The 22,712-nt window shown below is 35.7% G+C and overlaps 1 protein-coding gene across 1 annotated transcript; it reads right to left on the bottom strand.

Annotated features, from left to right (window-relative positions):
* Positions 1 to 504: 504 nt before the first annotated feature.
* On the bottom strand, positions 505 to 18,409 carry LOC123552950 (fibropellin-3-like; the record flags this gene model as incomplete). The annotated part of the gene is made up of 6 exons (XM_053535974.1): positions 18,241 to 18,409; positions 17,388 to 17,501; positions 1,766 to 1,876; positions 1,267 to 1,413; positions 817 to 972; positions 505 to 675 (listed from the first exon to the last, which is right to left on the bottom strand). Coding segments are annotated over exons 1-6 (868 nt in total), but the record flags the coding sequence as incomplete, so codon positions are not given.
* Between the last annotated feature and the right edge of the window lie 4,303 nt (positions 18,410 to 22,712).

Raw genomic sequence — 22,712 nt, 5'->3', positions numbered from 1 at the left:
CGCTGTCAAAACAAAGCAACAAATGGCAAGTTGCATGATACATGTCAGACATGATACATGTCAATACAACATAAACCAGTATATCAACATTTGATTACAGATAGAACTTATTACAATGTTATTTTATTCAATATATCTCATAGTTAAGATTGTCTGTCACATATTTCCACAAATGTAGAGTACACTTCAATTTTCCGTAGAAAGAGTCGGCTGCGCAGAAAGATGCGCATAAAAAACTGTAGAAATTCCCTTTAATGAAACAACTTGAAAAGTAACCTATTGATTAAAGTGACTGTGAAAAAAAAAATTATACGAGAAATATGCATATCAACTTTGTTCATAAGTATCCATACAAGCTCTAAAGCAGACAATGTTAAGTAAATACTAAAGTACAGAACAGTGAGCAAGTACTGTTTGCCTACCAATAACATTTCCAAATCATAGTTACTGTAAAGGGATTCTTGTTAAGCACAATGATCTTCTTATAAATGCAATGCAACTCACTTGATACACAAGTTCCACCAATAGTACTTGTACCATCACTGTCATAGTGAGTATCTGCACACCGACATTTATAAGATCCTCCGCTGTAAAGACATCTAGCATTGGAGTCAACACAAGTAACTCTTTCTCCTATTGAACTAGTAAGAGGACATACTTCTCCAAGCCTTTTCTCTGTAATTCAATACACACTGTTCTTGATCCACTAGTAAAAGATTCAATTATACATAAAAGATTCTGTAAATAAGTACATATGATGGAGTATAGTTACTAGTCTGCAGTGTAACAAATGTGAAAATGAAATGATGTATTTACTTCTCTCACAGTTTCCACCATAAACGCTGACTCCATTATTGTCATAGTGTGTACTTGGACATAAGCATCTGTAATTACCACCAACAGGTTCACATGTAGCTACGCTGTCAGCACATGTTGTAGTTGGACTGAGACATATTCCACCAACGACTACCTCTGAAATATAAATGAATGACTATATTTTTTTTCTATACAAGTAATCTTAAAACATTGAAAAAGTAACCTGTAATCGACGACTTTTTCAACTGATATAAATCTTCTTGTCACTTTAAAGAAAATATTTGTTTGACTGTAGGTAACACTGTTCTTTGATTAAATTGTTCATCACTCATGTCTAACTCATATTGAAAGTTACCAGGTATACAATCAGCTCTTAAACATTTCTCTGTCCATTTATAGCTTTCTTACATCAGGAGCAATGATAAGTCGATTATTTATTTTGTCACTTACTTGGCATGCATGTCCCACCAATGTTGTTTGTGCCGTCATTATCATAATGTGAATTTTTACAAACACACTTTGTTCCACTACCACACTCAGAATTTGTGTCCTCACATGATGTACCTTGAACTGAACATGATGCTCCTAGTGCTGCCGCTATTTGTTTGACAATAATCATCTTAAATTATTAAGTCTTAGTAATAATGGGAAGACAGTTCGGAAACTCAAATTAACATCCTATCAAAACTAACCTAATCTAATTATATTAGGTTAAATTAAGATAGCTGGTACTTTTTACATGATTTAAATTTACAAAAAAAATAATTAAAGCATGGAATTTATTAACATAAAGACAACCAATTATGGTATTTTGATACTAGTGTAATTGATCCAAAATGCTTCTGAAACACATAAGCATAACGTTTTGTAAAAAGCATAATTAGGCATCCTGTTTTTATAAAAAGAAATTTACCACATTACTGCTTAATAAATAGCAAATACTACTTACTATTACATCTTTTAGAGGAGAATCCAGTTCTACAAGCACAAGTAAAATCATTTACTCCGTCTGTACATAATCCTCCATTAAGGCAAGGGTTGGAAGCACAGTCATCTATATCTGTAAAAAATGTGTTATGGTTTTCTTCAGAAATAAAGCAATATAAATAACATAAAACTTGGGCATTTGTTTAATAGCATAGCTCTGTATATTTTCACAAAAATATGCAATATTTGGTTGTCTAATGCAACCTGGGACCTTAGCTGAGATTAAAACTGTAGATGGTCATGTTTTCCTATAGGAAAGTCTACTTTTAAGTGTCGGGCTTAATCATTTAAATGTAATCAATTGTTATGGCTTATTTTAAATGTATTTAGTAGGAATAGTATGAGAATAAATAATTTTAAGTGAATCTTTGTCTTTTAAGGTAAAATATATCTTCTACGTCAAGAAGCAAGTAACACTTTATGAAATTGTGTACCAAACTCTTCAAAAATTTGTTTCTTTTTATTATATTTACGAAGTAAATCATAATTATACATATTTAGGAAATGCTTCCAGATCTCTTAACTGATCTTTACCATTTAACATTATGCCCACAAAATAATGTGAATAAAGTATTACTATGCAAAACAGAGGCACCCACCTAAATGAGACAAATTATCTAAACTGCAGCATACCCTAATCATTTGATATCTGTCAAAATTTTGCTACACTTAAAACATCTAACAATGCAAACTGTTTTAATTTTAAGTCTGTATGCCTGACAATGTACGGAAAAACTGTTACATTTTTACTTAGGTCTTTTAAATCTCTGACTGATAAGCAGAGTTTATCATTATGTTTGCAAATGACATGACATGTCGGCTCATTTTGTGAAACATTAAAATCCCTTGACCGATTGCAGGTTTACTGCAGCATTTGGCAAGTTATCTTCCCAAAATGATTTAACAGGTGTCGCTATGGGCGAATATGTCCTATCATGCGGTGTACTCTCGGCTTTTATCATTATGTTAAAACTCTTTTGTCCACCTTTCATGCGTTTGACATCTGAATTAAAAAGTGATTGAGTTATTTAAAAAGATATAATTATGTAATTTATTCATATCATCTATTTGATAACTGTTTCTTCTGTTTGTAACATAAAATTTAAAGCCTTGTAGAGTTTTCATCATTTCAAAATGCTGGCCAGTAATATATAACTGAAATATTGTTGTAGCATTTATTTTAAGCGAGTCACATTTCCATTTAAGTTTTGAGCAAAGTGGGGCTAGCTATTAAATTTAGCTAGTTGAATATATTGCTAAAATTTACCATTGTTTCAAATAGACAATGATTACATTGCATAAAATTTCCTATCCACTGGATGCATACTAATTGTTATCATAACAATGTGCATGCCATGTGTCCTGTTAACTCTAGGGGTTTCAAGAATATGTCCTTGAAGTAGACTTAACACTTCCTGCTCCCACGTTGGTGTTAAATATTGGACAGTCTGATGTTAATGTAATGTGTATAATAAGTATAGGTTATAGATCATTTATTGAACTTCTAATGCAATTAAGTTTGCCGAAACGAAGCTTAGCATAGCATAGTGAGGGCAAAATTTAATGCATTAGAGGTTAGATAAGTGTATCTATAACCAACTTATAGTTAAAACACCCCATTTCATTTTACTGACAGGTTAAAGAAACAAAAAGCTCTCTCTGAAGTAAATTAAACCATGCCTTCTTCAGTCTTTGGAGTTCACTGGCTAGTCTTATCTTCACTGATGGTGGAGAAGTACATGTTTACTACAATTTGATACAAGGTCATTTTAGTGCCAACCTTTAGCAAAACGGGGGTTGATCCATAGCAGACGGCTCACTTATTTTGTTTGTAGTTTGTAGAACAAAGTATCATATTCTTATTCAATGAAAATATAATATGCAGGTTTAACTTATAATGATCTAACAGTACGATTTAAGTAACTACATGTATAAATAAAACGAGACAAAGTAAGTGCACCCTCGTTTATATTTAGACCAGTAAGGTAATTGATTGAGACTGAAAGGTGCAGAAAGGTCAAACTTGAACTACAAAGTACAGCTTGCATTAAAATGAAGCTAAAATCACAATTTGATATTTATATATTTGGTTCGTTTATTACATAGAAACATTATTTCTTGTATGCAGTCCCTGTTTTTGTAATCGCTCCGCCTCCTTGAATGCGGGAAATATATAGTATATAGGCGGAACAATGAATACTCATTAATTTTGAACAGTTATGAAATAATATGGAAATAATTTGGTTACTTTTTTGAAAATCCCTCGCTTGTCATTGGATAAAACAATACTTTTAACAATTTGAAATAATGTCTAATAGGTCTCGAATTGATTTTTATTTTTAAAGCTCTACAAATTTGTGGTCTGTGTATTAAAAATCCTCCGGGTGTTTTTATTAAATATAAAGATTTATATTTTGACATTCTTGTTATATTTCTAGTTTGTTTTCTATAGTCAAGAAATAAGCGTGTAAAAATTGTCAGTATTTTTGTTGATTAACAATATTTCAACTTATTGTTGGGGTGTTATCTCAAGAAGCGATGCTTTAAGCCCGACAAATATATGCCAATGACAACGTCCCCATAAAGTACTGTGTCAAACCCAAAGTGAATAATTAATTTAAGAGATTAAATCAAAGACCATTTTATTGGAAATTTGTATTTCAATTTATGTGGGCAAGTTGCTGTGAATTTGAATTGACTGAAAATTTAAGAGGCAGCACCATAAAATTAAACAAAGCACGAGGTATGTCAACTTGTCAGTAGAGATCATTTATGCCTCATGGATGATATTTCATAAAATATATCAGAATACAGCTGTAATAATTAAATGGGCTGATGAAAAAGGGGCATCTTAACACAAGGGCATATATTCTAACATTTTACAGTAATTATTATTATAATTTCTATATCATTCAAGACCTCATTGCATTAGGCTGTGTATGCAGATCTTTCCGATTAAGTTGTAACTTAAGGAATATTTACTGATCCTTATTTAAAGAATATAGTCTGAATACTTGCGCAACGATAAAAGGATTTTCCAAGGAGGGCATTTTAATATTGAAAAAATACTAAATAGCTATATAAAAGCATTTATTGTCGTAATTAACAAATATATCAATCACACAGTTCATAAATAAACTGACTCACAGAAAATGCACTTTAAAACAGTCCTTACAGCTAATCTCATATTTTTCAAAGCATAGAATATCAATAAATATAAATAAAGCTCTTTCCACAATTGCTCAAGTGATAAACAGCTAAATTTTGATGACATTGTTGGAAACTTTCCAAATCTACTAATATTTTGAAGTGATAGCGACTGAATCACGATGTAAATATGTAAACAAACTTTTCTAGGACCTATTTGCATGTAGCGCCACCTATAGGCGCACCTGTTTAATAAGGGGAATTAACTGACCGATATCGACCATTAAACATACCCAGTTATCATTAGACCACCAAGAGTGACCTTGACCTATTGTTTGATTACTGGGTGCATTTGTGCCATGTAATATTAATTTAAACATTTCTTCTTGAATAAAAGAGATACAGACTGGACACAAAAACAGAACCTGTTAACTTACAGCTCCGAGTGTTACTTGATCTTTCAGCTAGGGTTCTGTGAGTTGCCCAGGTGAAGTCAACTCATTATGGGGGTTATTTGAAGTAATTTTGAAGTTTCTTGATGGATGGCACACTTATTCAGCAGACAAGAAACACATCCTGTTCACATTTTACCTACAAGAGTGAACCTGACATTTGACCTTGTCTTGGAGTCACACACGACATACAACCTCAATGTAAGGAGCATTTGTGCCAAGAAATATCAAAATCCTTTAATGAATGGTATATTTATGAGGCAGACACAAACAAGTGACTGAGTATTGCAGTGGCAATACAGAAGTATCAAACTTTGTTAGTCTTCAACTTTTGTGTTTGTTGGTAATAGTGTTAGGACTAACAAGAGGGTCGTGATGACCCTGGATCGCTCACTTGAGTAATATGAGCTACATGTTTCAAATGTTAATTTGATGATTTTTTAGAAATTTTTCAGAAGATTTTCCGATGTACAATCAAGTAACACCTGGGGCTGGGCCAATTTTGACCCAGGGGGTCATGATTTGAACAAAGTTTGTAGAAGTCTACTAGGCAATGTTACACATCAAATATCTAAGATCTAGGCTTTCTGGTTTATTTTTAGCAAATTTATGAAGATTTCCCTATGTACAATCAAGTAACCCCTGGGGCTGGGTCAATTTGACCCTCGGGGGTCAAGATTTGAACAAATTTTGTAGAGGTCTACTAGGCAATGCTACATGTCAAATATCTAAGCTCTAGGCCTTCTGGTTTATTTTTAGAAACTTTTGAAGATTTTTCTATGTACAATCAAGTAACCCCATGCGGCGGGCTCAATTTGATCCCGGGGGTCATTATTTGAATAAATTTTGTAGAAGTCTACTAGGCAATACTACACGTCAAATATCTAAGATCTAGGCCTTCTGGTTTATTTTTAGAAACTTTTTGAAGATTTTCCTATGTAAAAATCAAGTGACCCCTGAGGCGGGGTCAATTTGATCCCAAGGTCATAATTTGAATAAATTTTGTAGAAGTCTACCAGGCAATGCTACATGTGAAATATCTAAGTTCTAGGCCTTCTGGTTTATTTTAAGAATTTTTTTGAAGATTTACCTATGTAAAATAAAGTGACCCCTGGGGCGGGGTCAATTTTGACCCCGGAGGTCATGATTTGAACAAATGTTGTAGAGGTCTACTAGGTAATGCTACATGTCAAATATCTAAGCTCTAAGCCTTCTGTTTGTTTTTTCTTAAAAATGATGATTTTCCTATAGAAATCTATGTAAAATCAAGTGACCCCTGGGGCGGGGTCAATTTGACCCGGGAACATGATTTGAACAACCTTAGTAGAAGTCTACTAGGCAATGCTACCTGTCAAATATCTAAGCTCTAGGGCTTCTGGGTTTTGAGAAAAAAGATTTTTTAATATGTTCCTATGTAAAATCAAGTGACCCCTGGGGTGGGGTCAATTTTAATCCCGGGGTCATGATTTGAACAAATTTAGTAGAAGTCAACTAGGCAATGCTTCACACCAAATATCTAAGCTCTAGGGTTTCTGGTTTTTGAGAAGAAGATTTTTAAAGTTTTTCCTTTCGGTTGCCATGGCAACCAGAGTTCTGCATGGAATTCATTTCTTTGAACAACTTTTTAGAGCTTCACCCAAGAAACATTCCTGTGAAGTTTGGATGAAATTGGCCTAGCGGTTTATGAGGATATGTCGTTTAAAGTAAAAGTTTACGGACGACGGACGTCGGACGGTGCGTGATCAGAATAGGTCACCCTGAGCCTTTGGGTCAGGTGAGCTAAAAATGCTTCAAGGCAGTTAGGAGCTAAGAAACAAAACCTATTTTTACTTAAATTTCAATATTGACCTTGACATACGAGCATATTTTTTTTTCAAAAATTGGCATGTAAAATTGACAAATATATTAATACTTTCATTGGTATTAGACTTTATCTTAAATGTTATATTTAAACACTCATTTTCAGTAATGTGCTGACAATTACTAACAAAATTTTGTTGAAATCAGATGTGTCCGTAGGACATTGGTGCCCCCATTTCCTGTCACTGTACATGGTTTCGTGACTGTGTGAAATAATTTTTAGGATATATGCAACACAAACTATTAAGCATCTTATGCCAATGTTTCGCTAAATCAAGGGCCATAACTCTGGTCTGACACAATGAAATGACCAACAGAGCACAAGGCGTACAAATTCACATGATAAACTAGCAATGTGTCACAGACACGGATGCCCCCGCAACATGAGAAAGGTTACAGGCATGGTACTGCTCACAAACTAAAAGAAGGACCCTTGGCCCTATTTATTAATAAAAAAAATATTGTTGGTAAACCAAAACATTTAGTAATCTGTAAAATGTAGTGAAAATTGGTGCATGACACATCGTCTATCCATGCTTATCATTTGTGTCAAATTATTTTGAAATCGGACAATGCATGTCAAAGTTATGGACCGGACACGAAGACCACATTATCAGTATATAAAATCATGTAGTGAAAATTGTCTAAGTTCAACCCAGAACTGTTACCTTGACCTTTGAGCTAGTGAAATGGTTTTGCGTAAGACACATCGTCTATCCATGCTTATTATTTGTGTCAAATTATTCTGAAATCGGACCATGCATGTCAAAGTGATGGCCTAGACATGAACACCACCCTTTCCCGAACACACACACAAACACACAAAAAGACACGCACATGGGCAGGGGTAACACTATATGCACCCCCTCCCCCCCCCTCCCCATTTTATGCCGTGAGCATAATGACAATCCTCACAAGCTTTGTGGCTCTAGGTAGAATATGTTTTGAGATATACATGGAACACAATTGTTAAGCCCTTAATGCATATTTTTACCTACGTCAAGGGCCATACTCGGGTCTTGCAGAGAGAAATAAAAAACTGAATAATAATCCAACATTGTTTCAGGACTGCGGATCAAAATGTTTTTAAGATATAAGCAACACAATTTTTTCGGCACTTGATTATTCTTTTCATTTACCCAAGGACCATAACTCTGGTCTGACGGAGTAAAATTCCAAACAGAACACCAAATGCACAACTTCACATGCTTAATCTATTCTCAAAGTCAAATGATTTTTGAGATACATGCAATGAAAAAAAACTTGTATGACCTTAATGCATGCATTGATTAAATCAAGAGCCATAACTCTACACTGGCTTAGTGAATCTTAAACAAAATTTTAGGTGCACATCTTAAAGTGCTAAATAACATTCCGAAAATGTTTTATAATCCTAGGCCGAAAGTTTTGAGATATATACATCAAAAACTTTTAGGCCCTTTATATGCATATTTTTTATTACCGGTAATTTTACACTGCACAACTCCACATGCGGGATGACAATCCTATGAGGCTTGATGACTCTGGGCCAAATACTTCTTCAGATATGCACAACACATATTCTGATGGACAAGGGCAACTCTAAGTGCCCCAACTCTCTTCCACTAAAATAAGGTTGGGTGGGGGAGTGGGGGACCTATGCCATTCCGTTTGTATTAAGTCAGCAAGACATGCATGAAGTTTCTGTCAGTTGTGGTGAGTAATACTACATGTCAAATATCTAAGATCTAGGCCTTCTGGTTTATTTTTAGAAATTTTATGAAGATTTCCCTATGTACAATCAAGTAATCCCTAGGGCTGGGTCAATTTGACCCTGGTGGATGAAGATTTGAACAAATTTTGTAGAGGTCTACTAGGCAATGCTACATGTCAAATATCAAATCTCTAGGCCTTCTGGTTTATTTTTAGAAAATTTTGAAGATTTTTCTATGTACAATCAAGTAACCCAATGGGGCGGGGTCAATTTGATCCCGGAGATCATGTTTTGAACAAATTTGGTAGAGGTCCACTAGGCAATGCTACATGTCAACTATCTAAGCTCTAGGGCTTCTGGGTTTTGAGAAGAAGATTTTTTAAGATTTTCCTATGTAAAATCAAGTGACCCCTGGGGCGGGGTCAATTTAGACCCCGGGTCATGATTTGAACAAACTTGGTAGAGGTCTATTAGGAAATGCTTCCCACCAAATATCTAAGCTCTAGGGTTTCTGGTTTTTGAGAAGAAGATTTTTAAAAAATTTCCTTTCGATTGCCATGGCAACCAGAGTTCTGCATGGAATTCAATTCTTTGAAAAATTTTGTAGAGCTTCACCCAAGAAAAATTCCTGTGAAGTTTGGATGAAATTGGCCTAGCGGTTTATGAGGAGATGTCGTTTAAAATTTACGGACGACGGGCGACGGACGCCAGACGGTGAGCAATCCATTCCCATTAGTGTATACTGAGATACCAGCTTGCATACAAAAGCTAAACAAAAATTTCTAGGTCGAAAAAGGGGTATAACTTTGTAGAAAAGCAAAATAGAGTTATGGCACCTGAGCAATTTAAGTCTTTGTTTGTTTGTTTGTTTTCGGTTTAACGCCGTTTTTCAACAGTATTTCAATTAACCTAACCAGTGTTCCTGGATTCTGTACCAGTACAAACCTGTTCTCCGCAAGTAACTGCCAACTTCCCCACATGAATCAGAGATGGAGGACAAATGATTTCAGACACAATGTCGTTTATCAAATAGTCACGGAGAACATACGCCCAGCTCGAGGATCGAACTCTCGACCCTGCGATCGGTAGACCGACGCTCTACCTACTGAGCTAAATGGGCGGGTGCAATGTAAGTCAGTTTATCACCGTGAATAAGTGTGTGAAGTTTCAATCCATTACCACAAGTGGTTACTGAGATACCAGCTAACATACAAAAATTTAGCTAAATCGGGAGGCTGACGCGGATGCGGACGCCGACGCACGGTTGAGTCGAATAACACTTTTATTCTTTGAATAGCCGAGCTAAAAACTATTGAAAACAGGAAATAAACAGGAGAATCGCAAATGACGTCAGAGTAACGTCGGCACTTTCACGCGCTTTCATTAACATGAATAAACACAAATTATTTCATTTCTATGATATTTAGTTTGTTAATTCACAGATACGATAAAAGAAAATATATTTCATCATTAACATTTATCAAATTCTAGACGATAGTAGACTTATTATTTATTCAAGATTATGTTCAAGAGCTACACGAATTGGGTATTTCGTGTTAAAAATAGTGAACATAAATCAGTCACGGTCACCAAACCTTGGGATTTTAATATTGGTCGTTACTAGTCTAGTTTCACGATGGAAATATCCTAAATAAATGTGCTAATTACGCATGATAAACAATGGCAAACAGTCCAGTTCACCAAATTTCCAATTGTAAAAATTATAGCAGGTGCTAAAATGGACAATAGCAAAACTATAGGTATAATTTACACTTTAATCCTTACGCATGGCGCCATTGTATAGTGTGTGCATAATAAAAATTTGAACATTTACTTTATTATAGTATTGATGCTTATTCACATATCATGCAGTCGAGCAATGTATGGGGAGTAACTGCAACATATTATATAATCATATGAAGCACTCTCTAACAAGAGGGCCATGATGGCCCTTTATCGCTCACCTGAGTACCATTGCTCTTAATGATAAGATCAAGTTTTGACATAGATCACATAGGCATACACTTTAAATATCATCAGGATAAATATTTTCTTGTAACAGTCCCTTTTGACCTATGGGTCACGTACTAGTCATAGCCAATCTCCATACTAAGTTTGAGGGTCCTAGGCTAAAATGCTGCATTTTTGTACTAGCATGACTATCCCTTACACTGGAAACTTAAATAACATTTAAAACCAATCTCATTAGATGCTGCTGAGGTATTATTATTATACCAGATTTATATAGCGCCCTTTTCATGATAAACACGTTCAAAGGCGCTTTACAGCAACTGCAGCCACACAGGGCGCGAAATCATCCTCTACTAGTACAGACACAGAGCGATCTGACCAGAGGGACAGAGTGAGACAAAGCCCCCACAGAGAGATCAGAAATCAGATACAGGCTTGTTCGGCTAACTTAGCCTAGCTCGTTGCGAATAGACAGCCTGGTTCTTTAACGTGCCCAGTGTATAGCACTGATACATGCAAGGATTGCCTGGGTTCCTGACCAGTACACCTCTAGCTGGATGGGAAACACTGAAAAGCGTTTCTGAAAATTCCCGAGTAGCTGCCGGGGATCGAACCCCGACCTCAGGATTGGAAGGCCAGTGTGCAAACCACTGAGCTATCCGTCCACCCAATATTCATTTACATAAAATAAAGGGATGTAATTTGTCATAAATTCAGTCAAAAGTTATTTTCCCTGATTGTCTAAGTCCATCTGATGGCATAAATGAATATTTCGAATCAGTATCTTCATTGGTTACTGAGATACACCCATTTTAATTTGAAACGAAGGGAGGTAATTTGACATAAAATCTGTCCACAGTTATCTACCCTGGTTGTCTCTGTCCAACTAATGACAATAATGAAATTTCAAATGAGTCCTATAAATACTTACAGAGATAAATCCATTTTTATTAAAAACAGGGGAGGTAATCATGCCTTGGTATATGCATGTAGAAGATACAGAGTACAAGCCTTTACAACAATATATTAGTTTTTGATCCTACATAACCCAGATTCAAACTGGACCTTGAGACCATCAAGATTAACATTCTGACCAAGATTCATGAAGATACAGTCATAAATGTGCCCTCTACAGTGTTAACCACCTTTTTCATTTGATTTGACCTGGTGACCTAGTTTTTGACCCCAGATAATCCAAAATCAAACTCGTCCAGGATTTTATTGAGGGTAACATTCTGACCAAGTTTCATTAAGTCTGGTTTAAAATTGTGACCTCTAGAGTGTTAACAAGCTTTTCCTTTGAATTGACCTGATGGCCTAGTTTTTGATCCCAGATAACCCAATATCAAACTCGTCTAAGATTTTATTTAGAGTAACATTCTGACCAAGTTTCATTACGATTGGACCAAAATTGTGACGTTATGAAACGGTTTTTCATGCTGAGATCCCTGCGATTCCAAAACTTATATCCTTGATTGACGGGTGTTCGATACTGTAAGGACGTAATGCCGACTATCACAGAAAAACACAACAAAAGTAGTTAAAAGTTTGCCTTACCTTAAATTTGATTTATTTATCATTTATTACTTTCTTCAGTACGCAATAATAAAGCTTAAGTTCTTCAAATACTTGCAAACAAAAACAAACTAGATCGGCGCCATTTTGTTTAACTTTGACGTATTTTCGAGACTCCAAATTGAAGAGCTCCCCATATACAGTTACTGTTCAAAAGTATTTTAACTACAAATATAACTGCAAAACATGTAAAACGAAAGCAGTTAAAGTTGTTACAACTGCATATTTTGTTTATCGTTTGAAATTATTCCTCAGTATTTTCAGTGCTGTGGCATGGACAAATGAAGGTATCATGAGTCCTCACAACAGTCTCCTTGCAGCAAAACTTCAGATGAGTCCAGTGGTTGCAGGACTGGAAATCACATTGAGCCCATTTAGTGAACACCAGGGAGACACAGTTTTTCAGTTCTTTTGGTTAAAACAATTTACAAACACAACATTTGTCACCGTCTGAAACTTCATCCAAAGAGTCCTCAGAGTCTGAGCTCATTACAACTGGTACCTTCTGGCGTTTTGTGCTTGCTTTAAGTTTACCATTGTTACTTGCAAACCTTTTCTTGTCAGATTTTGGATATTTGGAATTCATTTCTTTCCGGTGTTCAATGATTTTATTTTCAACTTCTGATGCTGTTATAGACTTCCCAGACACAATTTGGCTAACAGAATTATTTTTTCTCTTATGTTCAACTTCTTGCTTCTTGACTATCACATTCTCTGCTGTCTTGAAAAATTCCTGTGGTTGATTTGCTACTCTGTCTTGTGTTTGATTTGTATTTGCAGAGCACCCTGGCAAAGGAGAAGTGGACGAAGAAGATCCAGTGTGTGGAACTGTATAGGCCTTTGATGGAGCTAGCTGAAGATCTGTAATCACAGCTGGGTCATAGGGATATATGCCACATCGTTGGAACGAAGACCTCAAGTTAACCACAGACAGAGCTGAAGCATAAGCAGGGCACACCAGCGAACAAATGTTGTACCGTGGAAGCAGGGTTGTTTCTTATAAACTTCTTACATTCTGAATTGTAGATCCTCTGAAGTGGCCCGAAACACCCAACATCTAAGGGCTGCAAAATGTGGCTTGTGTGGGCAGGTAGTACCAAGAGAATAACATTATGTTTTTTTGCCCAGTTAATGACTTGGAGGTTAATGTGTGATTTGTGTCCATCGTAAATCAGCACAACTGGTGTTTCACTATTTGGCCTATGAATGTATTTCAAAAAGTGACTGTCCAGATACTCCAAAAAAAACCAGCTGTATTTGACCATCCGCTGTCAGTAACTGTGCCTTGTGAACCTGGAGATGAGCCTTGCAGAAGTTCATCCCTCATTCTCTGCCCTTTGAAGATGAAATAGGGTGGCATTTGAGACCCAATAGCATTTCCACAAGCTAGAATAGTGGTTGTAGATGAGCGTGATGACGTTATTGCTGGGGTTGACTTGCTGGCAGAAACAACATATCGAGGACTGTGCTCTGCCTGAACTCCCTTCTCATCAACGTTATAAATAAGTTCAGGTCTATCAATCAAACCATTCTCTTCTAGTACAGACTTGAGATTTTCAAAGTAGGAAGAGACCGTTTCCTTAGAGGCAGCCTGAGCTCTATAGTTAGAAAGGGCTCTTGGTTTCAAAACCTTCATCTCTGGCCATCTGTCAATAAATCCACGGAACAACCTGTCACTAAGAGGATGATCCTTGTCACGTTTCCCTAGGAACAACGCATAATTACTAGCTTGTCCTGTAACCTCACTACGTGAATATTCATATCCCAGTTCCGCCATAGCTTTTATATGGTTTACAAACACAGCCTCTTCTTCTTGTGAAAAAAGCGCCTGAGGACCAGATGACAATGTTTCAGGATCAACTCTACCCAGTACACGATCTCGTAGAGTTGTTTGAGGCACACCATACTGGCGAGCAGCAGTCTTGATGGGCATCATAGTTTCTTTCACAGCCTGGTATGCTGAAGTCATAGCTGTAGGACTGTACAGTCTGTACTTCATTGATGCTCTCATTGGATTTGCCTATAAATATATAAAACACTTGATTAAAGCAGTTGCCAGGTTATCATTAAAATGAAATGTGTGAAATTTCCATACAAAAAATATAAAGTGCTAATAATTTTTAGTCACCCTGTATTTATAAATAAACCATGGAAGTCACATGACAGTCATGTGACCTTGCAAAGCAGACGAAGAGGGACCCTTCCAACACAGGAATAATATTTTTGGCAAAACTAAAATAATTTTTACACTGAACTTTTTTTATATCATACATTAAATGTTAGAAAAATACTTAATTTTACCAGAAATATATTTTGAAGTAAAGAAACTTACGTTTTTCTGGCGCATTCTGTCAAAAAACAAGCACGATCGATTAGCAGTAGGAACTGTCAAAACTTGTAAACAAAGTATGACGTTATTCCACTTCCGGCGGTGACGAGGTAAACTTGAAAGGAAAAGTCTCGAAAATACGTCAATATCGAAAACACGTCAACCAACGATACAGTGCATCTTCTTGGTAAGCCCTATCAACCTAATAGAAGATAGTTGATAGAAAATTCTAGGTCTAATGATTCTCCAAAAATAGATTTAAAATGTTCTGGCCCCTGCGACCTTGACCTTTGAACAAGTGATACCAAAATAAACCAGTGAATGAAGTATGCAATACAAAGCAATACAAAGTACCCTACTGGAAGGCAACTACTTTTCTCTACTGCTGTATAACATAATGAACTGATATCTGCCAATCATGCATAAACAATATATATATATATGTGTGTTATAACAAAACACTTGGATTAAAATTTGTATGTATGAAAGCCTATAGTTTGGCCGATTATCAAAAATAGGAGGTGCGCAAGTTCATATCACGATAAAGACTCATGCAAGGTTTCATCAATTTATATCAAACACTTTTTGAGCTAGGCGCGTCACGAACTTTGGACGGACGGACGCCCGCACGCACGCACGCACGCACGGAAGCCCATACGATTCATGTATTAGGTGGTCGTTCCATTGTTTGGAAACAATAGAATGACCACTTAAGGAACAAAAGAATTAAGTGGTTACGGACTGAATACAAGGGATTTCTATTGTCCTAGGCCACACCTACTACCACCTAAGGTACCAGTCGTGTGCTCGACCTTGACCTTAGACCTAGGGACCTGGTTCTTGCGCACAACAATCTGTCTCATGGTAGTGAACATTTATGTCAAGTTAATCAAAATCCATCCATGAATTAAGAAGAAATGTTCCAGACGAAGTCATTCTTGTATCTGACTTTTGGCCTCTATATGTGACCTTGACCTTTAACCTTGGGACAAAATTCTTGCGCATGACACTCCACTTCATAGTGATGAACATTTGTGCCAAGTAATATTCAAATCATGTTTGGCATGACAAAGTTATACACTGGACAGGAATAATGTCCCATTGACCTTTGATCTCCGACTGTGATCTTGACCTTTAAGCTAGGGTTCGGATGTTGTGCATGACACATCATCTCTTCATGAGAAACATATATGCCAAGCAATATTAAAATCCCTTGATGAATGACAGAGTTCCTGAGCGGACAGGAAAAAAACACTGTTGACATTTGACCTCCACTTGTGACCTTGACCTTTAAGCTGAGGGTCCAGGATTTGTTGCCTCATCAAGGGGAACATTTGTGCCAAGTAATATTAAAATCCCTTCATGGATGACAGAGTTATGGACCCGCCACAAAATTGCGGATGGACGGAAGGACGGACGGACGGACTGAAAAGCGCATTCCTATTGTCCCCGAAACTTGTTTTCAACCAGTAGGGGACTAATAAGGGTCATCTACTATTCATGTCAAATCATCCTAAGAAGTGTTGAGATTCTGAGTTAATTGATTCTCAAGTTATTGGCTGGAACTGGTTTTCCATGTTCTGGCCCCTGTGGCCTTGAGCTGTAATCAGGTGATCCCAAAATCTATAGGGTTATCTACCCTGTATGTCCAATCATCCTATGAAGTTTCAATATTCTGAGTCAACTTATTCTCAAGGTATTGACTGGAAATTGTTTTCCATGTTCTGGCCTCTCTGTTCTTGATCTTTTATAAAGTGAAACCAAAATCAAAAGGGGTCATCTCTACTCTGCATGTCCAATCATCCTATGAAGTTTCAACATTCTGAGTCAACTTATTCTCAAGTTATTGACTGGAAATTGTTTTCCATGTTCTGGCCTCTCTGTTCTTGATCTTTTATAAAGTGAAACCAAAATCAAAAAGGGTCATTTGGTCATCTCTACTCTGCATGTCCAGTCATCACATGAAGTTTCAACATTCTTGGTCACAGTTCTCAAGTTACTGATCCGAAACGGTTTTCAATGCTCAGGCCCCTGTGACCTTGACCTTTCATCAAGTAACCCCAGATATCAATAAGGGTCATCTATTCTGCATGTCCAAGTTCAAGTTGCTCAGAAACGATTTTCCATGTTCAGGCCCATGTGACCTTGACCTTTGATTGAGTGAACCAAAAAACATTAGGGGACCATCTACTACAAAACCCTTTAAGGTTATAGGTCAAATGGTTCTCCAGTTATTGATTGTGATTGGAAATGGAGTGGACGGACAAGGTAAACAATATGTCTTACCAACTACAGCGGGGAGGGGGAGACATATTTAGTAGTTTTAGAGTCTGAATGTTTCTAGCTGAAGGCAAACTTGATTTTAGAAGGCAACAGTTTAAACAATTTAATTATGAAGTGCTAATTTTATCCATTTGCTGATTTTATCTCACAAAATATTATTCATTGATGAATGAAATATATATGGTCTAGGAATCACACATAACTTCCAAGATTCTGACCTTTGTATGTTTAATATATGAATTTCAAATAATATTCTCAGACCTTTCATACTTACTTGTTCCACAGCGTTTTCCTGTATATCCAGTAATACAGTTACATGTATAGTCATCAACACGATCAATACATGTTCCACCATTCAGACATGGATCTGGACTGCAGTCATTTATATCTGTTAAATATTGAAAACATTTTAGGCCATTATGCATTAACTGCTTATTTCTCATCCAGATTTCTCTGTGCCTAGGATGCAAACTAGTAAACAATCTTTACCTTTTTGCCCTTGTACGTTTTAATATATGATAATTTAGAACTTGCAACAGAACATTATTCATTTCTTTGCTGTTTAGCAAACACGATAATAAATGATAGCAAATCTTCTTCAGAGGATGCTTGGACAAACTTGAAATGTTGGTCTTTTGGCAAACTATATGATTCACGTAAGACGCGCTATTTTTATTTATCTGGGTAATTTATCTCACAAAACAGTATTCATTTTGTTTAATAGCCCGCCCGCTTAGCTCAGTAGGTAAGAGCGTTGGTCTACGGATCGCGGGGTCGCGAGTTCGATCCTCGGGCGGGGCGTATGTTCTCCGTGACTATTTGATAAACGACATTGTGTCTGAAATCATTAGTCCTCCACCTCTGATTCATGTGGGGAAGTTGGCAGTTACTTGCGGAGAACAGGTTTGTACTGGTACAGAATCCAGGAACACTGGTTAGGTTAACTGCCCGCCGTTATATAACTGAAATACTGTTGAAAAACGGCGTTAAACCCAAAACAAACAAAACAAATCATTTATTTAATGAAATATATATCGTCTAGGCATGACACAGAACCTCCAGGAATCTGACCTTTGTATGTTTAATATATGAATTTCAAATAATATTCTCAGACCTTTCATACTTACTTGTTTCACAGCGTTTTCCTGTATATCCAGTAATACAGTTACATGTATAGTCATCAACACGATCAATACATGTTCCACCATTCAGACATGGATGTGGACTGCAGTCATTTATATCTGTTAAACATTGTAAACATTTTAGGCCATTATGCATTAACTGTTTATTTCTCATCCTGATTTTTCTGTGCCTAGGTTGCAAACTAGTAAAAAATCTTTACCATTTTGCCCTTGTACATTTTAATGTATGATAATTTAGAACTTGCAACAGAAAATTATTCATTTCTTTGCTATTTCAGTGTGCGGAATCACGTGACCCAAAATTGTACGGAACACGGAAATCAACATGGCGGATTTTTAATTTTTTACCAATTTTCAAAGGTTAGTAAAAACTACAGCGTCTATTTCACTTCTATTATAAGGCAGTCTATGCGCATTTTAATGTTCTTTCCAGTGATGTATGTGTCTTGTCTAGTCGGTCCCTCTAGTTTCTGAATTACCTTCGAGGTTTTGATCGAACCGGGGATAATTTTCTATAACAAGAGAGCCAAGATGGCCTTAGGTGGCTCGACTGAGAAACACACCATAATACACCATAACAGTGTAAACATGTTTGACCTAGTGATTTCATGGAAAAAAAGTATTGTGACCAATTATCATTAAAACTGAAGCAAAAATCTTAAGTATCAACAAATATATTTTATTTAACCTAGTGACCTAGTTTTTGACCCCAGATGACCCATATTCCAACTTGTCCTAGATTTCATCAAGGTAATCATTCTGACCAAAATTCATTAAGAGTAATTGAAAAATACAGCCTCTATCGCATACACAATGTTTTTCTTTGATTTGACCTAGTGACCTAGTTTTTGATCCAAGATGATCCATTTTCGGTTTCGGCCTAGATTTCATCAAGGTTATCATTCTGACCAAAATTCATTAAGAGTAATTGAAAAATACAGCCTCTATCGCATACATAAGGTTTTCCTTTTATTTGACCTAGTGACCTAGTTTTTGACCCAAGATTACCCATTTTCGAACTCGTCCTAGACTTTATCAAGGTAATCATTCTGACAAAATTTCACGAAGATCAATTAAAATACAGCCTTTATCGCATACACAAGTTTTTTCTTTGATTTGACCTAGTGACCTAGTTTTTGACCCCAGATGACCCATTTTCGAATTCGGCATAGATTTCATCAAGGTAATCATTCTGACCAAGATGAGTTGAAAAATACTGCCTCTATCACATACACAAGTTAAATGTTGACAGACAGACGACAGATGCCGGAATTCGAGTGATCATAAAAACTCACCTGAGCATTCAGGTGAGCTAAAAACAGAATGGTATGATACACGTAATCACTCTTTGCATATAAAAATCTATGTAATTTGCTGCGTTTCCTACTTGTTTCAATCTATAACTGTTAGGGTTTTATCATATAGTAACCATGCACAGTGTTTATGATTTTTTGCAAATTCTTGCAAAACATTGAAAATCTATTGAAATGGTACGTGCCACGTACTATGATACGTAACACGTACTAACTGTTGGCAGCCTGATGCGCAACACATGCATGTGTCACCAACGGCGATTTAACTTTCAACTTTGCGTCATAATTAATTTATTGAACTATTTCAAACGTTGTTTTCAGTTTTTAAGATTGTTCGGAAGAAAAACAATCACTATGTATGTTTAAAGGGATTAGCACGCTAAGACTTCCATGTTTCAAAATTAAATGAAATATTTACTTTATTTCAGAAAGGCGCATTAGTTTAGTATTTTAATCTTGTATACTTTTCTTCTACAGAAATAGTAAAACCTAAGAAGAAACCGAGTCTGACACATAGGAAAAAGAAGTGGACACAGAAGCAAACAAGAATATTAATATTAAAGTAACTTTCCTATTACCGCAACCCACAAGAAATCACCAGCGAGAAAACACCTGCTGTTTACTATTCTGTGCATGTTCCTCCATTATGGAAAGGGGTAGGAGAGCAAACATATATGTCTGTAAAAGATATGTTATGTCTTGCTTCAGAAAAAAGCAATATAAATAACACAAAACTTAGGAATTTGTGTAATTACATACCTTTATAAATTTTTATACAATTTATACAATATGTGGTTGTCTAATACAACCTGGGACCTATTGAAATTTAAACTGTAAATGGTCATGATTTCCTATGGGAAAGTCTAATTTTTGTGAACTTTGGTTGAATTCCTAATTCTTAAACCTTTAACTTTAATTAATTTTTTATGGCTTAAAATAAATGCCTTTAGTATGAAAAATGTGAGTATAGGTATTTTTAAGAGAATGCTTTGTTATTAAGGTAAAATATCGTCTACTTAAGATACCACATAACACCTTGTGAAATTGTGTACCACAATCTTTAAACAATCGTTTATTTTTATTATAACAAATTACATTTTTGGAAAATGCTTCTAAATCTCTAAACTTATCTTTATAGTTTTTCATAATGCCTACAACTTGAAACACGTGAATGAAGTATTACCAAGCAATACAGAGTTCCCCACCTAAAGGAGACTAATTATCTCTACTGCAGCATAAACAAATGAGTTGATATCTGTGTATATTATGCTATACTTGAAATATCTTACAATGCAAAATGCATTGATTTAAAATGACATGACATGACAAATCATTATGTGAAACATTAAAATCCATTGAACAATGGCAGGTTTGTTTTGCAAACTCACCCTGTTAACTTTAGACTTCTATCAGTGACATTGACATATTATTTTATTACCAGGTGCATTTGTGCTAAGTAATATTAAAATTGTTGGAGAATCAAAGTGATATAGGGAGATCACAAAAGAGAACCCGTTTTGAGCTTTGAGCCCCAAGTGCCACTTGACATTTGAGCTAGGGTTCTGGGAGTTGCCCAGGTCAAGTCAACTTATAATGGGGAATATATGTGTCATGTAATATTGAAGTCAATTGATTGATTGCAAACTTATTGAGCAGACAAGAAACACAACCTGTTAACCTTTTACCTACAGGAGTGACCCTGACCTTGTAGTCTTGGAGCCACAAAAGACATATATCCCCAATATAAGGAATGCTTGTGCCAAGTAATACCAAAATCCTTTGATGGATGGTGTATTTTTAAGCAGACACAAAGCAGCAACTATTAACCTTCGACCTTGAAATGTGGTTCTGACCTTTGAGATAGGGTCTTGGTTCTGCATTTGACACATTGTGTTGTAATGTTGAATGTTTGTGCCAAGTTATTTGAATATCAATTTGTGCAATCAAACAAAACGTGACAGCCTACAATGGACAGTGAAATAAGCATATTTGAGGAAAATAGAGTTATCACTGGAGTAACTATTACCACTGATGTTGATGGTGATGTTGGACAACTGTATTAATTGTTTTTATTCAGATGTAAGCAATCTGCGTAGTAACAGAGATAGTATGAATGTGCACAAAAATTTGCCAATATCTCTAGTATTACATGGACATAATTCACAGAGAATTTCTGCCAGAGTGATGTTGATCTATTGGCGATTATGTGGACTATAATTATATCTAGTCTGAATCAAATCCAGTTGGTAACAACAGTGATAGAGTAAAATGCATTACAGTGTAGTAAATATTAGTTTTGGTAATAATATATTTATCTTCTTGATTTTATTGTTTTGCACTCATTTTAAGAGAGTGACATAGATAGCAATTTATTATGCAACTGTTTTGGAAGTTTCAAGTTAATCAGACTGAAATTGATAAAGCTATGAGCAAAACCATATTGCATATATATCACTACTCGATGCATCTGCTGTAGTTTTAAATACATATTTTATGTTTTGCCATGATATTTTCATTTTCAACTGTAGTAAATATATGTCTTTGAGGACATGATATTGAGTAGTTTCAGAGTAACCTGAAAATTGTCCATTTCTTTACATTTTTCCTAGAAGTTTATTGACAGACACATAAGAACTTTGAAGTTATGAGAGCAAGTTTATGAATAAAAAATAGCAGATTTACCAAACTTCACTTATTCCTGAGGTTTCAGAAACCTGACTTTTCCTTGAAATAATTAAGACAGTTGTGTCAGTCATCCTGAACATTTAAACCTTAATTAGTCAATCAGACATTAATTATACAAATCTTAATTAAGGTCCTCGCTAGACTATTTTCTTGTTAAGACTGCAGTAAAGTGTATTCGTCTCTTAAAACTGGAGAAATCAGGTTTACTGACAACAGCTGTGACCTTAGATTCTAAGGAGAAAGGAGAAATAATTCATGATATATTGTTGCCAGAAGTTTGGACCTTGTGTCATATGATGTGGGTGATAATATAGACAAGTTTGAATAATATCCATTTACTAACAAGACTATTGCTGGGCAATAACATTCCAACTCGGAAGTGGCATTTCCAAGAAACTATATTTTTAGATGGAAACAGTATTAACATATTCTGCAAATAACTTACCGTCTGTATGTCTT

The sequence above is a fragment of the Mercenaria mercenaria genome, unplaced genomic scaffold (genome assembly GCF_021730395.1).
Source record: "Mercenaria mercenaria strain notata unplaced genomic scaffold, MADL_Memer_1 contig_620, whole genome shotgun sequence".
In the NCBI taxonomy this organism is placed as follows: Eukaryota; Metazoa; Mollusca; class Bivalvia; order Venerida; family Veneridae; genus Mercenaria; species Mercenaria mercenaria.
Note: the sequence above shows the minus strand (reverse complement) of the source record. Positions and strands in the feature narration are given on the sequence as shown.